This window comes from Carlito syrichta, unplaced genomic scaffold (genome assembly GCF_000164805.1).
Source record: "Carlito syrichta isolate Samal-C Ts95f unplaced genomic scaffold, Tarsius_syrichta-2.0.1 Scaffold296499, whole genome shotgun sequence".
In the NCBI taxonomy this organism is placed as follows: Eukaryota; Metazoa; Chordata; class Mammalia; order Primates; family Tarsiidae; genus Carlito; species Carlito syrichta.
This window is the reverse complement of record NW_007240595.1, coordinates 912,219-933,506: the sequence shown is the minus strand read 5'-3', so window position 1 is coordinate 933,506 and position 21,288 is coordinate 912,219. Positions and strand designations below refer to the sequence as shown.

Here is a 21,288-nt window from a genome sequence, read left to right as displayed (position 1 = left end):
CTTCCACTGATTTAGATGGACCCCTCAGCAAACATGGCTAAAATCTGTCTCAGTGCTGACTGGGAGAGACAGAGGGAAGGACCTCCAGATGCTGTCCTTCCAGCAGGAGTTCATACATGTGCTTGGCATGAGGAGAACTGAGTTCAGGGGAATAAAGAGACTAAAGTAGACACAGACAGGGGAAGCAGGAGTGGCCATCATTCTTCCTGCTTAACCAACTCCTGAAAAGGAAAGACTGCAGATAGTCACAGACATATCCCTGTCTGGGTTTCAAGGAGAGCTCAGCCTATATGGTTGAGGGCTAAGAAGAGAATTGAGAGACTTGGTATCATAAAAGTCAAGGAAAGAGGCTGTTTCACAAAGGGAGTGGTGGTTGTGTGAAAAGCTTGGAGAGTTCAAGACAGGACTAAAAGGTATTCATTCAATTTGGCAACTCGGTAGTCATTGGTGACTTCTATGAAAAACCATGGTGAACTAAGGAGTAACTGAGAAGAAATAATTTTTTTTTAAGTTATTTTTCAAAGAAGGAAAAAGTGTAAGAGGCAACAGACTCCAAGAAATTTTGTTTTAATCTTGGGGAGAACATTGCTTGTTTGCAGGCTATGTGGAGGTAGCCAATGGAGAGGAAAGAGGAAGCACAAGCAGTGGAATAAGTGAGGGAACAAAGTTTTGGAGGACATATAACAGAATTCAAGAGATAAGGAACTAAACTGGAGCAAGAGGGAAAGAGACGACAGATACAGACATGGATCAATGGGAGAAGAGAGAGGAGCAGTGCACAAGGAGGTTCTTGCTTTAGGGGATCTCTTCCATAAAGTAGACAATACAGTCAAGTCATTTGCTAAGAGCAAAGATTAAGGGCATGAATGGGGAAGAAGAGTAATGACAAGTTTAGGAATTTCCAATCAATACTGAGAGCTCAACTGAGGTTGTCAACGATGAATTCGTCATGTTCAGCAGCCCAAGACAAGGCAGCAGAAAATAGAATGATGCAGAAAATGAAGAATGGTTAAGAGCTTCAGCAGAAGTTGAAGGGAATGAGAAAGTTCTGGATGCTGGGGGAAAAAAGTCATTGTATGATGGGACATGGGTTCAGGCTGGGGAGATGAAAAAGTCCAGGAGGAAGTCAAGAGACTAGGAAAGGAGAGAGAGGACCAAGGTCATGGAAATGGACTAAAGGGAACAGGGTAAATTTGGCGCAGTGAGAAAGGAGAAGAGGAAGCATAAGAGGTGGTGATCAGAAAGCACAAAGCTCAATGCAGGCATTCAGAAAATACTGCAGGTGACCCTATGGAGTGAGAGGGGGAGCAGACCAGAGGCAGGAACAGACAAAGAGAATCCTAACTATTGGGATCCAAGCAAAGACCTGTTGCCAGAAATAGGTACAGAGAGCCAGAGTCTGCCAGGATTGATGACAGGGCCTGCTGTGGAGCAGAGCCTATGGAGGGTCTGGTGCTGCCACTCAGGGAGGGGAACTAGTGGCAGGCAGGTTGTATAGTTAGTAATTGCTAGAAGTCAGGCAAGGCCAACCTACCCATGTTCTGTGGAAGAGTGCTCTGCAAGTTTATCCTGAATCAATTTTTGCCCCAAAATCCCCTTTACATCAGCTAAAACCATTGGACTGTCCTGTTTCTCAGCACACTCAAGAAGCCAATTTTTCCCCTAGGACTGCATGCTGTACCATAGGAGTCCAAAACTCACTGTGTTGGCACTTGCATGACTTTCAAGGGCCAAAGGACTTTACTCAATTCAAAATAGGGCCATTATGGAAATAAGTCAAAAGCAGGATAGGCCCAGATGTCAGCAAACAGCTTCTGCAGGCAGTCACTTGGCTAGCAGGAGATATATAATATATATATATATATAATATCCATATATATATATGGGTGTGTGTGTGTATATATATATATACATATATATGTGTGTATATATATATTTCTAAAAAGTCATGTTCTGTTTTTTTTGCATGCAAAAGCAAAACCAAACCATGACTCAAAAAACTGGTAGCTAGGTACATAGGAAAAGCCAGGGTTAGGGCAGTGCCATGGGATAACTGGCATAGGGATGGTGTGGTAGGCTAGGGCCTCATACTCTTAGAGGAAAAGATACCCTGTCCTTACCCATTCCTACTTATGTGCTTAAGAGGGCCTTTCAGCATGCAGGATCTCTATGATGGGAAGGGAATATGTGGTTCTCTGCTACATTACTAATATCCCCTGGCCCAGAAAACTGATCCTTGGGCCCAGCCAGCCACACTCAAGATGGGAGAGTCACTAACGTAAGAGAAGCCAGGCTTTTGGTCAAACATTTCTGCTTCATATTTGTGACCTCTGTTTAGTTCAGAGGAAGGACCTTAATCAGGTATGAGCCTGTCAACAGTCGCTGACTGCCCCAACACCAAGTACAACAACACTCACTCAGAGGGGTGGGCATGTGGAAGAATAACCAAGGGCAAGAATTAGTGAGGCAAGTACAGAGGGAAACTGCCAACTCAACAGAGAAAAAGACTCAAAACCAGAAAGTCCCAAAGAGCGGAGACCTAAGTCCAAAGATTGCCTTAAAAACTTAGTTATCCCAAACTAGAAAACAGAATTATGGTAGGCCATCTACTTAGAATTTTGCAAGTGCTGCTGCAAGAATGGCAAGTCACTGGGCATGGTTTGATTTGAAGTGAAGATGATCTCTCAGTCTGAGAAGGGAAGGAAATGAGCAATATCATCAACTCACAAAAACAGAGGAAATATTTTCTGATTTTAAAAATGCTCATCAGCAAAGGCCTTACAAACAAGAACTTTCTTAAATTGCATCTCCTAGCAAAAGCAAAGCCATGCCCTGATACTCCCCTGATTAGCCATGCCATGACAGGACCAGAGAGAGCTGTCTCAGGGCCAGACCACTAAAATGCCAGGTCCACAGCCCTCCCTCCCTGGTGCCCCCGCCAACAGTATTAGCAATAGGTTCCTTCTCAACTAAGCCCTTGCTTGGGTGGTAACTTGACCTCCAGTATCTGCCTATGCCACTTCCTCACAAGCACCCTGCATAGATCATGAAGATCCATTCAAGATGCATCCTGGAGTTCCTTGTTCCCATGGCTTCCAGGCTTCTCTCTGTATTCTAGGAGAACTAATGTCCTGAAGTTTCTTCAGGGTCACTGAAGGACACTTGCTTCTGACCTCTTGATGCTCCCCCTTCTCCACCCTAAAGGTACCTCCCCCAGGAATGCCTAGGTTTAGCTCCTGCCGATTCCTGAGGCCTTCTCCAACAAAAAAGGGCTGCCGATAGAGTGTTGACTTGGTGGGGGGGGGGGTGGCTGTAGACAGCCTAGAGGCAGGCTAGTCAGAAGACTCACTTCTGATCTTTGGCTCTGTGAACTTGGAAAGGTTGAGAACTAGAATCTCTAAGCAGGAGGAGAGGCCCAACAGAGAGAGCTAGTTGTGGGTCACTCTCCTTGCCCAGAGAACTCGGTGCCTGAAGCAGACAGCAGCTTCCCAAGCAGAACTCAGGATCCAGACCTCTGAATGGGAATGATGAAGGGGTGGCCACTGAGAAGCACCCACAATCCACTTCTACAAAGAAAGGTTCTGACACCAAAGTGCTATTAGCCCAAAATAAGTGGCACAGAGGGCAGACTGAAGTTGACATATTTTTAAGCCTGCAAATGAAACCTGAGCCAAAGGACGTAAGTGGTCTCTACACAGCTACCCACCTCAATCAAGCATGGATACCATCCAGAGTATTTTCACAGCAGCTATTTAAGTCAACATTGGGAAAGGGGGTATGCAAAACAAATACCCTGAAAACCGTTAGAACTTGAATAGGCACCAATTGAGACCTATGACCTCCAGAAGCCTCCATTATTCTGCCTGTGGCAGGTACCTCTGTCCAGACAGAACAAGTAAAGGCAAACAGTAAAAGTCTTTGGCTGTGCTGGACCAGGAATCACAGGCCTGCCATATGTCCAAACCTCTCTCCCTTCTTTTACCCACTTCTGAACCCAGGAAGAGTTCAGATATACACAGTTCCTGAGCCCTGGACACTGAAGGGTGAGAAAGGTCTGCTTTCCTAAGCAGAAAAAACTCACCAAGGAAGGTAGGTCCTCCCAAGCTTGACTAGGCATGGCCTTGTCAAGTGGACCCTATACATCTGATTATTCTGGTAATAAGGAGCACCTCCCTCTTTCCTGTTTATTACTGAAATCTTCTCTGTAGTGGATGCACTATGGCTCCCAAATAAATGCTGTAGATGCAAATGGCAAAGAAGAGCACTACACAGCTCCACAAGACTCGTCTAACATCCACATTCTGAAGAGAATAAGCTGAAAGATGGGGAGGAACGGTCAACAGGATGGGACGCCAGCTGCCAAAGTGTCCTCCCAGCTCACACCTGGGAGATGCTGCTGGCCATGCGGAATGACATTCTCTTTGCTCTTTCATTCTCCTGAAAGAAAAAATACATATATTAGGAATTAAAAGAGCCAAAAGAAGAATTTTTTTAACATGAAAAGGCTGTGTCAAGATTGGGATTCTTAAGATTCAGAGTACTTTATTCCACCCCAGGAATGCAACAGTAAAACCTACTAAAGCCACTAAACATTGTGTGCTAAGTACCATAAATAACTGGGGATGGCTGGTCAGACCCTGGCACACAGTAGGTAGGCTACACATTTCAGTTGCACTAACTGCACTGAATTTATGTTTCAGGTCTACACAGGTTGGACCAGCTGAAAGGTCAGAGAGGCGCTCTTTGCTGCAAGCAATACCTCTCTTCCTTCCCTATACCAAGGGTCTGAAAAAGATCCCTTCCCTTTCTCCCTCAAACACAAATGGAGATCAGGCACTGAGACCAGGTACTTCTCTTGTTATGGGCATCACAACCGCCATGTAGTATAACTAGCACTGAGCTGGGAATCAGCACACCTGGTTTCTTACCCTAGTTCTGCTGCTAATTTGCTGGGTAACCCTAGGCAGGTACATGCGCCTCTCTGAATTTCAAGCCTCGTGGGTAGCTAGAGTTGATGAGTTCTGTAGTATCCTGCCTTCCTTATGGGCTAAAAGGTTGGAAGTGAGAGTTTATTATCAGCACTATCTCTTGTGCCATGTGAGCAGCTTTACTCTAGGTTGCTCTACTGTGTTGCTTGGGTGCCCTCTGCTTGCCCAATCACCAGCTGGCAGCAGCTCTTTACCATATGTCGCCGCCGCCTCTTGGGTTGAATGCCCTCCTGCATGTTGGGGGGCCATGGGAAGCCCTGAGGAGTGGAACATCTGCTCTCACTAGACACCTCCTCGGAGTCTGAGTCCTCTTGTTGTGGCTGGGCAAACCGTTTCTCCGGATAGATCTCCTTCAACCATCCCTCAAAGAACACTTCCAGGCAGCGGCCGGCCTCAGCAACCTCTGAGTCAGGCTGATGAGAAAGGAGAGCGGTGATAGTCTAGCCTGTTGCTACCAGTCCATCTCTTCCAGGTTCCTCAAGAGTTACACAAAGAACACAAGACATGTCTGGAATTTGACATTTTTCTCCTAGGACTCAGGATAACCAGTTTGGTAGCAGTTCTTAAGGCAGAAGTGACCCTGACTGGTAGCCAGTCACTAGTGCCTCCCCATTTTCCTCCTGAGTCCGTGCTCAGGCAGCCCAAGTTGGGGGGAGAGCTTTTACACCCACCACCGCAGGCCCCAGGAGTCTTCTCCTGAGTCCTCATGGCAGCCCAGGAGCAAACCTGAGCTCCTACCTCCACCCAGCCATGACAGTCTTGGGTCACTGGGAATTGGAGAGAGGGAAAACAGGCAAGACATACATAATTGAACTTAGCACAGTTCCAGAACATGAGGCGCACATCTGACACCACCTCCTCTGGGGTGGTATAGTGAGCTGGGTCCTTCTTTTGCAGCTTCCTCCGGATGATTGACAGGTCCATGGGCCTCTTGATAATCTGGTAATAATGTCGGGCCTTGAGGGAGGAGAGACAGGGAGAAGGAAGCAAAGGAAGAAGAGAGAAGTGGTGGAGGTATAGATAAGAAGGAAGAAGAGATGGAGAATGAGTTGGAATATAAACGAAAGAACAGAAGAAAGAAAAAGATGAGCAGCAGCAGGAAGAAAAGTATGAAGAAAGAAGACAAAGGGAAAAGGAGGAATGTGTCACTTGTCAAGTCAGATCTGATGCAGTAGCAGTTGTTTGGGGGAGGCTGGAATGGCCTTGTTTCCCAGGGTCCCCTGGACTATCCACAGATTAATACTGTCCTACTTCCAGTGGCCATGCTCTGAGCCCACCCCAGGAACCACAGTAATCCTGCCGCATGGCCTGGACCCTCTGAGCAGAAGAAAGGACAGTCACAGGCAGAAACAGTACGGCCTTTCTTACCAGGGGGCTGACAGGTTCATGGAAGGGCAGGCTGAGGCTATTGCAGCACAAAGACAACACCAGCTTCTCACACTTCTGCAAAATCAGAATTGACAACAGTGTCAGTTAGTTCTGAGTCCACCTCAATAAGAACTAAAGATGGTGACCTTGATTACTCCCTGGCTCTGTTCCACAGGGTGCCAGCCACTGTACAAAGGCACAGTCCAGGCTCCCATGCCAGAAGAAAACTGCTGGAAGAAGGAAAATCATCCAAACTCCCATGGGACAAGTTGTCAAGCACAGCCCAAAAGAAAGGTACCCAGAAAGGCCCCTCATCCCCTCTGAAAGGCCTCAGACCCTGTAGGCATAGAAGGGCTTCCCTGGGCAGAGAACAGAGACCCCTCCCTACCTTCTGGTCATATGCGCTCAGGCCAGGAGTTGCCCGCATTCCAGGCTGATTATAGCGGGCATTCTCACAGTCGTACTCCATCTCAGGCTGGGTCAGGCTGCGGCACAAGGTACACACCCACTCTCCCCTGCATAGGCAGGTGAGACTATGTCAGGACTCAGCACATTGCCCAGAGCACTGTTCCCTGTCCCCTTGCCCCAAGACAGATATGGAGGCAATGAGTGGGAAACTGGGTCCCTGGCCCTTGCTGAGTCCCTGTAAGGAATGGCTTCCTAGTCACAACCTTGAAAGAAATTCAGTAACTCAGGATTTAGTGAATCCAGAATAACAGGAGTTAGGGGTGCCTGGAACAGTAGTAGAGACACAAATCCATGTACAGAAAGAAGCTGAGAGTAGAAGAGGAAGGGAAGCCAACCAAATCTCAAATATCTACCTGCCTGTGTGCAGGAGGCACACAGCTATAGGGCCCACTCACTCACAGATCTGCAATTCATGCAGGCCCAGAAGGAGAGTAAGCCTACCCTGGGGAGCTCTGTGGGCCTGGTTTGGAATAAGAACCCCTGGAAGATAACCCTGCTAGCCAGGCAATGGCCCTGGACTGACATGACTCACCCTGGGAAGCTGAGCAAGGCTGGTACATGGCAGGAAAGATGAAATACTTTGGGGCAGTGGTCACAGCACAGCAGCTCTCCCCCGTTGAGACACACAGCACAGAAGTCCTCATTCTCTATTGGGGCTGGAGGCCCCTTCTTGGCTCCTGGTGCTCGAGGAATGAGTCTGTGTTCTTCAGGAGGTATGCCCTCCACCTCTGGTGGCCGCTGCCCAGCCAGAGAAGTAACAGTGACCTTTCTTCCCCCAAGACCTGGAGCCTGGATGGCATCAGGTAGGCTGTTCTGGCTGACCTTGGGGAAGAAGTTAGTCTGAGCCATCAGACTTACTGATAAGTTATCAAGAGACGGGGAGAAGGACTACAGGCCTTGAGCACCTACTGTGGAAACTACTTATTCCAAGACCCCAATCAACCACGCCCATTAGGGACAGCTCACTCTTAATGTGCCTCTCACAGGCCTCTTGCAGCAAGGGGCAATGTCTGACCAAGCTATAACCCCATTCAGAAACTCAGAAAAGACCCCAGAGCCAGAATTTTGGCAGTAGTGGAGAGAAAGAATAGGCTCCTAGGCTGGGCCAAATAGGTTCAAGGCCAAGGCAGAGCAAAGCAGTACCTTAATAGACATGCTGGAGGACTCAGTACCACACTCAATGATCAACAGGAAGCTCCCATCCTGATCATTCTTCTGTGGCTTCAGTTTGAACACAGGCATCTCTCCCGAAGAGGAAGCACAGACCTTAAGTCTCTCTAGTCGCACGTAGGGAATCTTGGGCTCATGATTGAAGACTCTGCAATAAGAGAGACACCCTGGGTCTTGGTGGGATCATCCCGTAGTTTTTCTCCCCTTCTTCCGTGATTCCCCTTCTTCCATGATTCCCCTTCTTCCATGATTCCCCAACTGAATTGCTTCTCAACATTTCCTCTGTTTGACCCTTGAAAGGTCCACATCTACCCTCCTGCCCAGCTTTGCCCAGCCAGGCTCTGTAAGCCACTGGGAAGCCCTTTACTGCAGCTCCTGGTGAAAGATGGGGGCTCCCTGAAGTGTGAAGGTTACACAGAGCGCACGCCTCATGGTGTAGGAGACAGGACATCCTCCCACAGCCATCCCAGATGTCCAACCACAAAGACATCTCCTAAGGGTCTGGGAGTTGAAGAAGTCAGTTGCAGACAGACTTCTGCCTCTAGTTAAGTCATTGAGGATTCTTACTTCTGTGTCAAACTTACAGGACACAAAGTTAGGGGTGGGAGGGGGAGGTTGGCCAAAAGGCTGTTACCTGATGCTCTGGTTCTCTTTTGTATCCAGCTGTAGGCTCCTCTCATACTCTAAGGCAAATGACAAATACATACCTGTGATATACATTTGTGACAACATATTCTATCACCCACACCTTCCACTTACATCTGCTATTCATAGCTTTGTCCACACACCTGTCATGCAATTGTTGCCTATACTGCAGTCATTCATAGTAGTGACAATCCTACCATGGATCTCCTTCCTGAGAGAGGAAGAAGGTCACCCTCTTTTAAAAAGATGAACACAGATAATGCTCAGAGACTGCCTACAGGTGAGTGTTAGGGCAGATACTGAGGGGCCAGCTTCTTACTTTTGAATGAGCTCAGAAATCACATGTTCCTAGTACACTGGTGTCACCTGCCCTGGGGAGTCATTCTGCCCAGCCTCTTACCTTTCAGCCAAGAGCTGGGATTCTAGCACTGCCTGAGAATCCAGCTCACACTCTGTGGGCAAGAGGCAGTGGTGGAGCAAAAGCAGGGAACTAGCATTTACTGACATTCACTCAGCACCAGGCACCATCCTAAGCACTTTACATGGGCAAAAAATTTAAAAAATTGTTTTGCATTAAATGCAGGGTTTCATTATTTTGTATAACAAGAATCAATAACTTTTCAGTTGGTCTTTCAGTCAGTGTAAGGCAAAAAGAGAAAAATTGTTTCTTTTGTTTTCACATATTAAATATATAGGGAATAGACGATATACAGGGAATAGACGGGCTCGGTGGCTCAGCCTGTAATCCCGCGCTTTGGGAGGCTGAGGTGAGTGGATTGCCTGAGCCTGTGGGTTCGAGACCCACCAGGGCAACTTGACGAGACCTCTCTCTACAATAAATCAAAAAATTAGCCGGGCATGGTAGCGCATGCCTGTAGTTCCAGCTACTTGGAAGGCTGAGGCAGAAAGATTGCCGGAGCCCAGCAGGTGGAGGCTGCGGTGGCTGGGAGCGGACACTGCACTCCAGTCTGGGCGACAGAGTGAGACTCCAACTCAAAAAAATAAAAATAAAAATAAATAAATAAATAGGAAATAGACTGATCATTACAAATTAAACACACATCATATACTGAACTAAAAAAGTACCCAGGGATCACTAAGAAGTTACTTCCTAACTTCCCAACTAGCCCCACCATCCACAGAAGAACAAATATTAGCCTAGCCTGGTTTGAGAAGGGGCATGAGTAGCTGAACAAAGAATCAGAGTCAATCTCCAGTGGCCTGAATTCCTTGTACTATGGGGCACAACACATGACTGTCAGGTACAAGAGAAATTCTTGCTACTACAGAGAAGGTTATCAAATGATTTCACTATAGTTATTTGCCCCAATGGTCTATGAAGTAGATATGATTTGCCTCATTTACAGAGAAACAAACCAGCTTATGGAGGTTAGGTATCTTACCCAGGATCAGATATAAGGAGACAGAGCTGGTTTTCTATCTGATCTGTTGAACTCCAAAATCAGACACACTCATTTCTATAATATGTTGTCAAGGCTAGCCCTCTAGGGTGAGTTCTAGTTCTCGCTAACTATAGCACAGACCCCCAGGACTTCTTGCGTGGGGTGTTACAGCAGATTAAGTCCTGGCCATGCCTGGATCAGCCATGGCCATAGTGAGGAAATCGCAGAACAGGTGTCCCTAAGTCAGTACTGGAGGAGGAAGTGAATTCAGCCTCAGAGAGAAGCATTGCTCCCCAGGCTTAGCACCTGTCTGCTGGCCACTCTCACGTGGAAGTGCTGAGTCCACCTGCTCAAGTCTGTGGCCAACATGAAGGGCCGGCTGCTTACGTGAGTCTCACCTTCTGGGTTCTGGTACTGCTGCAGAGCTGTGGAAGTGTTGACCACTGGCACCAGTGGAGTTTTTTTCACAGAGAGGTTAATCGGCTCCTCTAGTTCTGAATGGACAGCCAAGTCCTTGGGAGCTTCCAAACCAGGAGCTGTAGGTCCTTGTCCCAGGGAGTCAGTGAAGCGGGTGGAATCCTCACTTTCAATCTTTCAAAAGTGAAATATCAAAAGGAATCAAAGAAATAAGACATTCGCAGTCTTAGAGCTGTTAAGCTATAGCCAGGATAAAGCTTTTGGTGGTTGAACTGTTGCCCAGTGATGAGCAAAGTGAATGACATTCCCCAAGACATACCTTGCATAAGGCATTCCTCAGGGAGGGGTCAGCCACGTCTCCAGCACACAGGCTCCCTGCCATTCGGCCAGAGCCAAGACTGGAGCTGGACCCAGTTTCCAGCTGCATGTCAGGAACTGGAGCCATGCTCTGCAGAGGACAAGCTGACAGACTCGGCACAGCTTGGGAGTGACCAGACATTAGGCTGGGCCCAGGCTGACAGTGATCATTCGCTAGGGTCGCCATGGTCTGGGGGGACTCACTCATCAGGTTGGGCATGGACTGGAATGTGCTGCACACAAGGCTGGGCACAGTCTGTAAGTGACTGGTTGTCAGGTTGGGCGTATCCTGGGTTTGAACACTTGTTGGGCTGGACAGAGTTTGAGGGGGGCCACTCAGCAGGTTTGGCTCTGTTTGGTGGGGGGCGGCTGTCTGGCTGCTCACACTCTGGATCTGTGGCTCCAGGGTCCTCGCCAGCCTGGTAGATGACAAGTCCATCTCCAAGGTGTTGGAAAACCCCATGATGCTCACTGAGGTGGAATGCTGTGGGAGCAGAGATGAGGGTAGAGTCAGGCTGTTAGCTGGAAATGGAGGGACAGGGCAGACCCAGCCCACAGGAGACCCCATGCTCAGATTCCACTCTGGGCCGGGCTCATTGGTTCAGCCTGTAATCCCAGCACTTTGGGAGGCCGAGGTGAGTGGATTGCCCATGCCCGTGTGTTCAAGACCCGCCCGGGCAACTTGACGAGACCTCATCTCTACAATAAATCAAAAATAAGCCAGGCGTGGTAGTGCATGCCTGTAGTTCCAGCTACTTGGAAGGCTGAGGCAGAAGGATCGCTGGAGCCCAGCAGGTCGAGGCTGCAGTGGCTGGGAGTGGTCACTGCACTCCAGTCTGAGTGACAGAGTGAGACTCCAACTCAAAAAAAAAAAAGATTCCACTCTGGTCTCAAGCTAGTAGCTGCCAATGACTCAGACATCACATGAAGTCCTGTTTTCATCCCTGACACCAAAGGGACTGCTAGGATATGACACAGAGAGGGAGGCACAGACTGAGGACACTGGTGTGTATGTAGGGTGGGGAGGAGAGGCACATGTGCGAGTATGGCCAGAGAGCAAGAGCAAGAAAAAGAACTTACCACCAGACCTGAGGTACACCCACATGCAGGCACATCAGCCACATCTCCTACCCAGTCCTGTACCTAAGCAAAAGGTCAGATGGTAGGACTGCCCTCTAATTTCACATTCCCTTCTGACTATACCACTAGTGGCTTCTCTTCCCTTCAAGGGGTCCTACAGGATAGTTTATGTGACATAAAAGTGGCAGAGGGTTAAAAGGGTCCAAACTCTTATCTCCCTCAGATATTCTCTGAGAGAATACCAAGGTTCAGAAAGTTCCAATCACTCCTGGGGAAACTAGGTCAACTCCTGTAAGAGCCTATAAGCTTGTTTAGAGCACCACTAGCATATGACATAGACTTTAAGACATCTGAAGGTCCTTTGTAGCTCTAGTATACTTGCCAAGGACATTCTAAGCCAGAAGCAGAGAACTTCAGAGCAGCTAAATTTTAATATGGCCCAGTCTGTACAATCACTGGATAAAGCAATAATGTCCAACTCCAAATATATATATATATATATTTTTTTTTTTTTCAGTTGAAGTTCACTCTGTCGCAGTGTGTGCAGTGGCACACTCACAGCCACCCCAGTGTTGACCTGCTGGGCTCCGGTGATCCTTCTGCCTCAGCCTTGCAAGTAGCAGGAACTACAGGTATGTGCTACCATGCCCGGCTAATTTTTTTAAAATTCACTGTAGAGACGAGGTCTTGCCAAGTTGCCCGGGCTGGTCTTGAACCTGCGGGCCCAGGCAATCCACTCACCTCAGCCTCCCAAAGTGCTAGGATTACAGGTTGAGCCACCAAATCCGGCCTCAACTCCAAAAATTATTTTCTCATACCTAAATACTTGTGATCTAAGAATAAGAGACTTAAAATGTTGATTAAAATAAGTTGACATAAATTTCTGCACTGAATCGATTCCATTTTTCATATTGAAGAGATAGATTTGGGAAGAGGGAGGAGACTGGTTCTAAATGTAACCTTCAAGAATTTATAAGTTTGATATCTCTGCCTCTTTTAAAAAAAAAGACTAAATATATAACAAATTGACGTATTTTGAAAGATAAAGGGAAACAAGGATTAAGCATCTCTAAGCTTCCAAAATCAGAATCCCAAACCTGTCATTCCTTTCCGCATGTGTGGGACATTCAAATTTCCACAGGAAAATAAATATTTCACATACATTCTCAAGTTTCAATATAAAGTTAGTAAAGCTATTTTACCAAGAAAAACTGTCCTTATCTCACTGAATGTCACTCCTAGTCACCCAGTTCTGCAAGTCAGATCCTGTGAAGGAGGCATCAGTTGGGCATCCCTCCTCCTACATTCAAACTAATACCAAGCCCTATCAGTTTTACTCCTTAAACATCTCTCAAAAAAACTAATTCTTCTCTCTACTGATGGTGCCCTAGCCTAACCTACCTTTCTATCTCCATAAACAACATTAGTAGCCTCCTCAGTGGATATTTTCAAAATACAATTCTGGACCACATCATTTATTTTTATAAAGCCCCACAGTACACTCCATTCTTCTTAGGATAACTGCAAAAGTGCTTAACAAGGCTCTTAAGACCCTGATGACCCGTCCCTGTCCTCCTTTGTAACCACAGTTCATACAATCCTCTCCTCATCTCTGAGCTCCAGTCACTTAGACTTTTTTTTTTAGTTCCTAAAACATGCCAAGCTCTCCTTTTACCTACAACACTCGCCCCTTCAGATAGACTGCTTTCTCTATGCAGAACATACTCCTACTCCTTCCCTGTTCTACATATCCTTCAGAACTCAGCTCAACTGTCATTTTTCACATTGAAGTCTTCTTTCATTCTCTAGTGCAGAGCAGGTTCCTTGTTTTATGCTCTTGTACTTACACTTGTACTTTCAGTCTCATAGCACAATCCATGATATCATTTGATTAATGTCTGTTTCCCCTACTAAGTTTTAAACTCCATTAAGGCATGGATTTTTATCTATTTTGCTTCCCCACTATATTTTTAGACCCAAGAGGAGTGAGTAGATGAATAAATGAATTAATGAGCTACTTAAACATGACTGTTTATTCTACAAATCTTAAGCCAAATGAACAATGGCTTAGTTCTACAAGCAACTTAGTCTATGAATCTCTCTAAAATAATGATTATTTTTATATAGGTAAGATTTATTGAGAATGTATTATATAAAAGGCAATTTTCTGAGCGTTTTACATGTATCATCTAATTTACTCCTCATAATAACTGTTAAAGGTTAAAAATAAATAATCCATGTAAACATGTAGAACAATGTCTGGCACACTGTAGGCACTTCATATACCCCAGTTGTTTCTACTGCTGTTGCCATTACTATTATTGTTATTATTGTTGCTAAGACCCTAATTTTACACTTAAGAAAAATGAGGCTCAGAAGAGCATCTTAAGTTATTTTGTCATTCTAAAACATAATTTTGTACATTTCATGAATCCTTATTTCTGTTTGTATATAGAAATACAATTGATTTTTTAATATTGACCTTGTACCTTGCTGAAGTCATTTTGTGATTTTCTTCTGGATTTTCTGTGCACACAAACCATGTCATCTGTGAATAGTAAGCAATTAAGCTTTACTTTTCTAGCTAAGACCTCCAGAAAAAGGTTGAATAGAAGAAGTGATGGTAGCCATCCTAGTCTCATTCCTGGTCTCAAAGGATTCTTCCAGTATTTCATCACTAAGTATATTCAATGTAGGATTTTCACAGATTTAGAATCCAGTTCTTTGGTGCCAAAGCCACAGTCTTAAATTTGGCCTCTATCCCTCTCTGGGTTTACTCCCCTCCACTCTCTCTCCATTCTCTGTTCTTTAATTTCTTTTTTCTTACCTCATCTGCTTTCCTTTTTTCTCTCTCTTGACCTTCATCTCTCTCTTCCTCTCCTGTTTTTTATCTCTTCTTATCATTTCTTTCTCTTCTCTCCCTACCCCTTTCCCTTATTATTTAAGTGCTTTAGGAAAGCTTATATTTTCTGTTCTTAATTTTCAATTTTAAAAGCAGATGAGTTAAACGCTTTTTATCTCTCCAAAGACGTTTTCCTTAGTAGTTCAACAGTCTCCAATTAAATAGCTTCAATTTCCTCTATAGTCCAAGCTCCAGGATAAGAAAGACTGAATAGAAGGAGGGGTTGGAGGAATACATAAACCAAACTGGGTAAACTAGGAATGCAACCCAGCTTAAGGGACCAAGATCAGAAACCAATGGCTAGGTCAAACACGCCCAGGCCTGTATCCCTTGATATTCCCTTGTTTTCCTGGTTATACACTATCACATCTTTGTAACAGTCTATATTTCCTTATCTATGGACAAGAATATCCAATGGTTATTGCATTTCCTTCTGAAATACATGACAGTCTAATCCTTTGCACAAGACTCTTTACCTTTCCCCTACTTGACATGTATATTTAATACAGTTCTGGTGTTTATTTATCTATTGTGGACATTGAGAATTACATAGATGGCTTGTAGTGGGTTCCTTGCTGCCAAGCATTAAACCACCAGAATCCACCTGGGATCATCCAAACAATAATGACCAGGTGCTGTATGTCACACGATGCACAAGATAAAATCCTCAAGGACAGAACTTCTCAGATTAGGGGTAGAGGTCACATTTGTAGGACAGCAGTGCTCCTGTGCTGATTACTTATTGCATACCATGCGATGTGAGTTAATAAAATGATAGGTGAGAGAAAGACATGCAGACCACGCTGTGGACAGATTGTGGGAACTCTGTCACAGTTTATTTTAAGGTGAGCCTAATGGACTGGGTCCCATAACACTCAAAAGACAGCATGAGGTCAGTAGTAAGTCCCAAGATATTGTAAACTAGACGGATCTCTTTCACCTCCATATCCACAACCAACCAATGCTATCAGCAAGTGTGGTAAAGCTGTGGTAGTGGTAACAGAAATCTGAGAAACTTCCATGGGAGAAGAACTCAGAGGAAGTACATGAGAAAGCCAATCCTACTGCACTTCTACAAGCTATTCAAACACAGTGGCATTTCTAAAACCTATGCTGGGCAGGGGGGCAAAAAACCAAGAATTTATTTATAAAAAATTATGTATCTATTCTTACATGTTTAAAATTCAGTCACCTTCAAAATACTCTCTGTTTGATGCACTACACCTATGGAGACGCTTTTTCCACTGCTCAAAACAGTTTTTGAACAAGTCAGTTTTGATGCCTTTTAGTTCTTCTACCACCTCTTTTACACTGGCAAAACATTTTCCTTTGAGGACTTTTTTCATTCAGGGAGACAAAAAAAAGTCACTCAAGGCAAGATTGAATGAATAGGGAGGGTGGGTCATGCTATTTATGGTCAAAACTGCTGAACACACAGCACAGTGTGGGCAGGTGCATTGTCATAGTAGAAGAACCAGTTATCTGTTTTCCACAGCTTGGGACGCTTCTCCCACAAATCATCTCTCACAACAAGCCTAGCTGATACACTGATGCCCATGGGTTCCTAGAACACTCACCTAGTTGGGGAAGCCTATACTACAAGGAGCCTGCTTCCAAAAGGTAATTCTGTTTTGGGGGGTTCCCCCCTCTTATAAGCTGTGTGTTAGTTATTCTGACACTCCATCTGGCTCTCTGGAGTGAAAAACTACAAAATATTAAAATCAAAGGTTCTTATTTCATGTGCAAAAAGAAGGTGGGAAAGTTGAAAGCCAACATGCTACTGTTCTGTCAATGCTACAAGATGAGTAGGCGGAAGGGCAGGGCCAACTTTCAGGGCAAGGAAAGCAGGCTGAGTCTCTAGGGCCTAGAAAAAAGAAATGTGTTTCTCAAGAGCATGCTAGGATTGGAGAAGGGCTTGGGAATGTGGCCAGGTTGTCTGACACTTGGCGCCTCACACACAGAAGAAGCTCATCTGCTAAAAGAGATGACACCATCTGCCCTCTAGCACCCAGAATTGTTCAGAGGCCAAAGGAGAGGAGGTGAAAGTGTATTTCCAGCTGTAAAGTCTGCATAGGGTTAGTGAGATCCTGACACTTCCAGGCTGTCAACTATGTAACTGGCACCTTGACTTTATTTCTACATACAAAATGTCTGGGTTTCATGAGGGAAAATGTGTATTTTGAGGTTTATAAGTGAAAACAAACTATTTTCTAGTTCAGAGAGAAAGAGTAAAAATGCCAAAACCATTCACTCTGATAATCAGTTCAGGTCATCTTTGGGAGATGAAGGGAGACAGCCCTGACCCTAAAGTCCCCTCCCTTACCTCCCCTAACTAGCATCTCCTCATTGCTCCTCATTTTTCCTCCTTCTCCCAAGCTTTATGTTCCTGTTGTGTCCCTTTCCTCTTCTTGTCTCTTATCTCTTTATCTCAATTATCCTTATCTGTATCTGCCACATACCTGACTTATCTAAAATTACCTCACCTATAACCTTTTTAATCTACCTGTCTACCACCTGACTCACCTGTCAACTTAACTGACCTACACAACCTCCCTGAATCGTCAACTTTCACCTCTTCTACTAGTCACCTCCACAACCCTGCACCCATCTAACCTGTATTCTGCTTGACCTGTGTTCTGTTACCTGTGCCCTCCATCTCCCCACACTTACCACCCAGATCTCTTTCTGGAGTTAATGTGTTGACATTATTATTCTAATGACTGCCACATGGTGCTGTCAAAATTCAGAGAAAACACTGCTCTGATTTAACAGAAAGGGAAATTGAGACACAGAGTGATTACCCAGATTTCCCAAGCTCATAGAGGCCCAAGACTAGGAATCCGAGCCCAGTCTTAAAAATTCTGTGCCATTAGCTAGAAAGCTAATGCCCTAATAATAAGTGATTGAGAAGTCAATAAACAGACACTTAATGCACATGCCCTGAGTTTAATATAAATTTCAGGTTCTTACAGCAAGATAATATTGCTGGGGATAAAGTAGTGCAAATAGGGTAGTGTTCCACACAAATTAGTTTTCCAGATATCTGAAACATATCTCTTTCAATAACAAAATGTGATTGTCTTTAAAACATTATTTTGAGTGGGAGTACTTCTAAACATTTTACACACTACCCTGTCTTATTAAACAGAGAACAAGGAGCCTAATGAGACCACTTCTTAGAGATGTCAAGGAACTTCAGTGAAGTGATAAGTAGTTCAGTGATGATTTCAGGAACTTCTAAGAGCACAAGGTTTAGCTTGTCCTTTAGTGAATGATCTCATAACGTGAAACTTTTCCAGGTGATATTTTTTGCCTTCTCCCTTTTTGTTAGCTGCTATTACAGAAATTCTGATTCTCTGCTTTTAATCTACTTACCGCTATAATGTAGGAAAACTTAAAATTTCCTAACAATATATATAATGTAGGAAAACTTAAAATATTCCTAAGGTTGTTAGATCAAGAATGCTGACTAGATACCTACATATGGGTTTATGATCATGTACCAAATATAATGCATGGGTTTTGTGACATCTGCTTCTGTTGCTGCTCCAAAGCTTCACCTGTTCACTTCTGGTTTCAGATTTTTGTTCCAGTGGTTAAAATCATCAGACTGACTAACTACTGTGTAAATATGTAGTAGGAAAATGTACCAAAGATTTGGGAGCTGTGTCTTGGAAACACACTGAAGGCCTTCACTCTGGCTAAGGAAACGATAAGAAGAGAGGTAAATAGGTTTGTAAATTAAATCCTTGAAATATTTTAGTGCCTCAACAGCTTCAAGATTAAATAGACTAGTTTAATAATAGTAGACCTTGAAACAACAGAATGAGATGGCTGAGAAAGGGACTAACTTTTCCAGTAAGTAATTTCTTTTTGTTGTTGTTTTCTGTTTGTTTGTTTGTTTTGAGTGGAGTTCATAGAATTTTTAAATTAAAACTTTATTTTCAGATAATTGTAGGTTCACAGTTATAAAAAAAGTGATTTCACATGTTGATTTTCTTTTCTTTTTTAAATGTTTTGGTAGAGATAGGGTCTCTCTATGTTGCCTAGGCTGGTCTTGAACCCCTGGCCTCAAGCAATCCTTCCACCTCAGCCTCCCAAAGTGCTGAGATTACAGGCATGAACCACCGTGCCTGGCCCAGCTGATTTTGCATGTTGATTTCCAATAGCAAAGTTGGCGCTCTTGTTGACAGTGAGTGCTCCTCCATCTCAATGAAGAGCTCCTGTACTATTTCTATGAATGTAACTATGCTGATATATGCTAACTAACCAAAGTCAAAGGGGAAAAGGTTCATGGATGATGAAGAGAGAAGAACTGAAAAGTGCCCAGTGACCTGGTAATCCAATAAAGACAGAAAAGAATGAATGAAGAGAAAAGAAAAAAGTAGATTCCAGTAAGTCTGAATTGAAAGCCTGATGAGTAGAATCCTCAAAACTCAAGCTTTGGAGACTCAGGAGAATTAGGTCAGAGGTATTTTGCCCAGGACAGTATAGGAAACTTAATGCCTAGGAGAAGTAAGGACTTTATTGTTCATGGGGCAGGAGTCCTAAACAAAGAACTTTGGTTTGGTCTATGAGTGAAATCAGGATAGAACTAAGGAAACAGGCTTCTTAGAGGGTGCTAAACTCAGGGAGCTAGACCTGGGCAGTGTTTGGCCTGACGCCTGAGTAGGACGTAGTGTAAAGTTTTGTAGATGCTGATCAGGACACAGGCTGTACCCTAAGAAGCCTCACCAGACCCTGGAATCCTTCTGAGCAAAAGTGCTGTCAGGACCAGGCTTGAGGAAAAGGTCACTGCTGAGGTTGAGGAACCATAATGTGATCCACAGCAGTGGATCAGGAGACTACGAAGGCAGGATGCCTGGTATTTCCTCACAAATGCCAGAGATTAGAGTATGAGTTTAAGCAAGTCATTTCCCATTTTGGGGCTTTAATTTTCCCCCTCACAGATTACTGTAAATCTCACTGCATTGTTCTAAGACTCAAATTGAGAGTTGGGTGTCAAAGTGCTTTGATAATGGTATAAATACCATCTCCCTAGTTATCCTTTACTCCTCTACATCACTCTAAATAATCTGGATCACAGGAATTCCTATCGTTTCTGTATCACTTACTGGAAATAGCATCTGAGACTCCTCTTAGGCCATGAACAGCATCTTGGTGGCCTCAAAGTCCTTTGTTGAAGATCTGAGCTGTACTATGAGCAGCAGAAAAGAGGTCCCTCTTGCAGGTGAACTGGGACTCATATAGGGCTTTCTGTGATGCCTACAATTTTGACTCCATGAGAACTTTGAGGAAAGGATTGTATTTTTCAGCAGTTAACTAGTTCAGAAGTATGAAATGAAGCTATCACGGTGTCTTCTAGCTTCATTTGGGATATAAGGGTTGTGGCTGTAGAGTTGTAACCATGGTTTTTCTTCAGAGTGGCTGAACCAAGATTAGGAAGCTTAGACAACAACTAGTGCCAGACAAATATCAAAATTCATTCAGAAATATCCTGCTGGGTTAAGGGAAGATGGTGAGATAAGCTGCTCCTGAGATTGTAGAGCTCAGGTCAGTAAAATATTCATTCTAGAACTTTTACATCTCATTTTCACAGAAATGTTTTCATCATCCAGCTTCTTTAGCACCATTTCCAAGATCCTTGTTGTGAACAGATGCTCTGCTTTACCAAAAGTCCTCCTTGTGGTGATACAGAGACAGTGTAGAACACATAGACGTGCCTGTTCCCACAGGTTCCTCAGGTCGGTGACCTTCAGATACACTTTTGACTTCCCTGGCACTCACAGGGCAGCACGGGCTGAGTGGGCTAGAAGCCAAAATACCTTTACAAGATAAAGGTAATCAATCCCAAACTAGGCTAGATCCTAAGACCACTCTCCAGCAAGGCATCAGGCTACTTCAAAGATTGCAAATTAGGAAAATCCAGCAGGTGAGAGGCCAAATAGAGTCCTATTTCTCCCACTGTGGTGCAGAAACAAGCAATTTAACCTAGTCATTGAACACAGGATTGAGTCAGGGACTTGTGCTCTGGTTCTAACATTGCCCATGGCCAGCTATAAAACTCTTACTTGGGTCACTTAACCTCTCTGTGTCTCAGTTTGCACATCTTTCAAAGGGAAATAAATAAGTAGCTTCCTCATAGTATTGCTAGGATAAACAAAGAGATAAAATGGAATAATCTATGTAAAAACTTATTTTTTTAAAAATAGAAAGATACTATACTAAGTATTATATTTCAGTGGTAAGATGCTCAAAATGTTGTTTGGTATCCATAAGTTTAATTCTCTCCTGCCTACCCAACCCCAGGTCCAAGGCAGCAAATTATTTCAAAAACAAAGAAGGACTCCTCCTTTCTTCCTTCCTTCCCCTCCCTTCCTCCCTCCCTCTGTCCCTCCCTCCCTCCTTCCTTCCCTTCTTCCCTCCCTCTCTCCCTCCCTCCCTCTCTTTTTTTTTCTTCCTTCCTTCCTTCCTTCCTTCCTTCCTGTCT

The 21,288-nt window shown here is 44.5% G+C and overlaps 1 protein-coding gene across 1 annotated transcript in view; it reads right to left on the bottom strand.

Annotated features, from left to right (window-relative positions):
• Positions 1–3,729: 3,729 nt before the first annotated feature.
• TRIM66 (tripartite motif containing 66) overlaps positions 3,730–21,288 on the bottom strand; it is a 32,242-nt gene continuing 14,683 nt past the window's right edge. The window contains 10 exon segments of the mRNA XM_021710653.1: positions 3,730–4,437; positions 5,183–5,401; positions 5,793–5,945; positions 6,357–6,431; positions 6,745–6,871; positions 7,357–7,646; positions 7,968–8,142; positions 8,629–8,677; positions 10,441–10,536; positions 10,775–11,300. Coding sequence (XP_021566328.1) covers positions 4,378–4,437; positions 5,183–5,401; positions 5,793–5,945; positions 6,357–6,431; positions 6,745–6,871; positions 7,357–7,646; positions 7,968–8,142; positions 8,629–8,677; positions 10,441–10,536; positions 10,775–11,300 — 1,770 coding nt within the window. The 3' untranslated portion in view covers positions 3,730–4,377.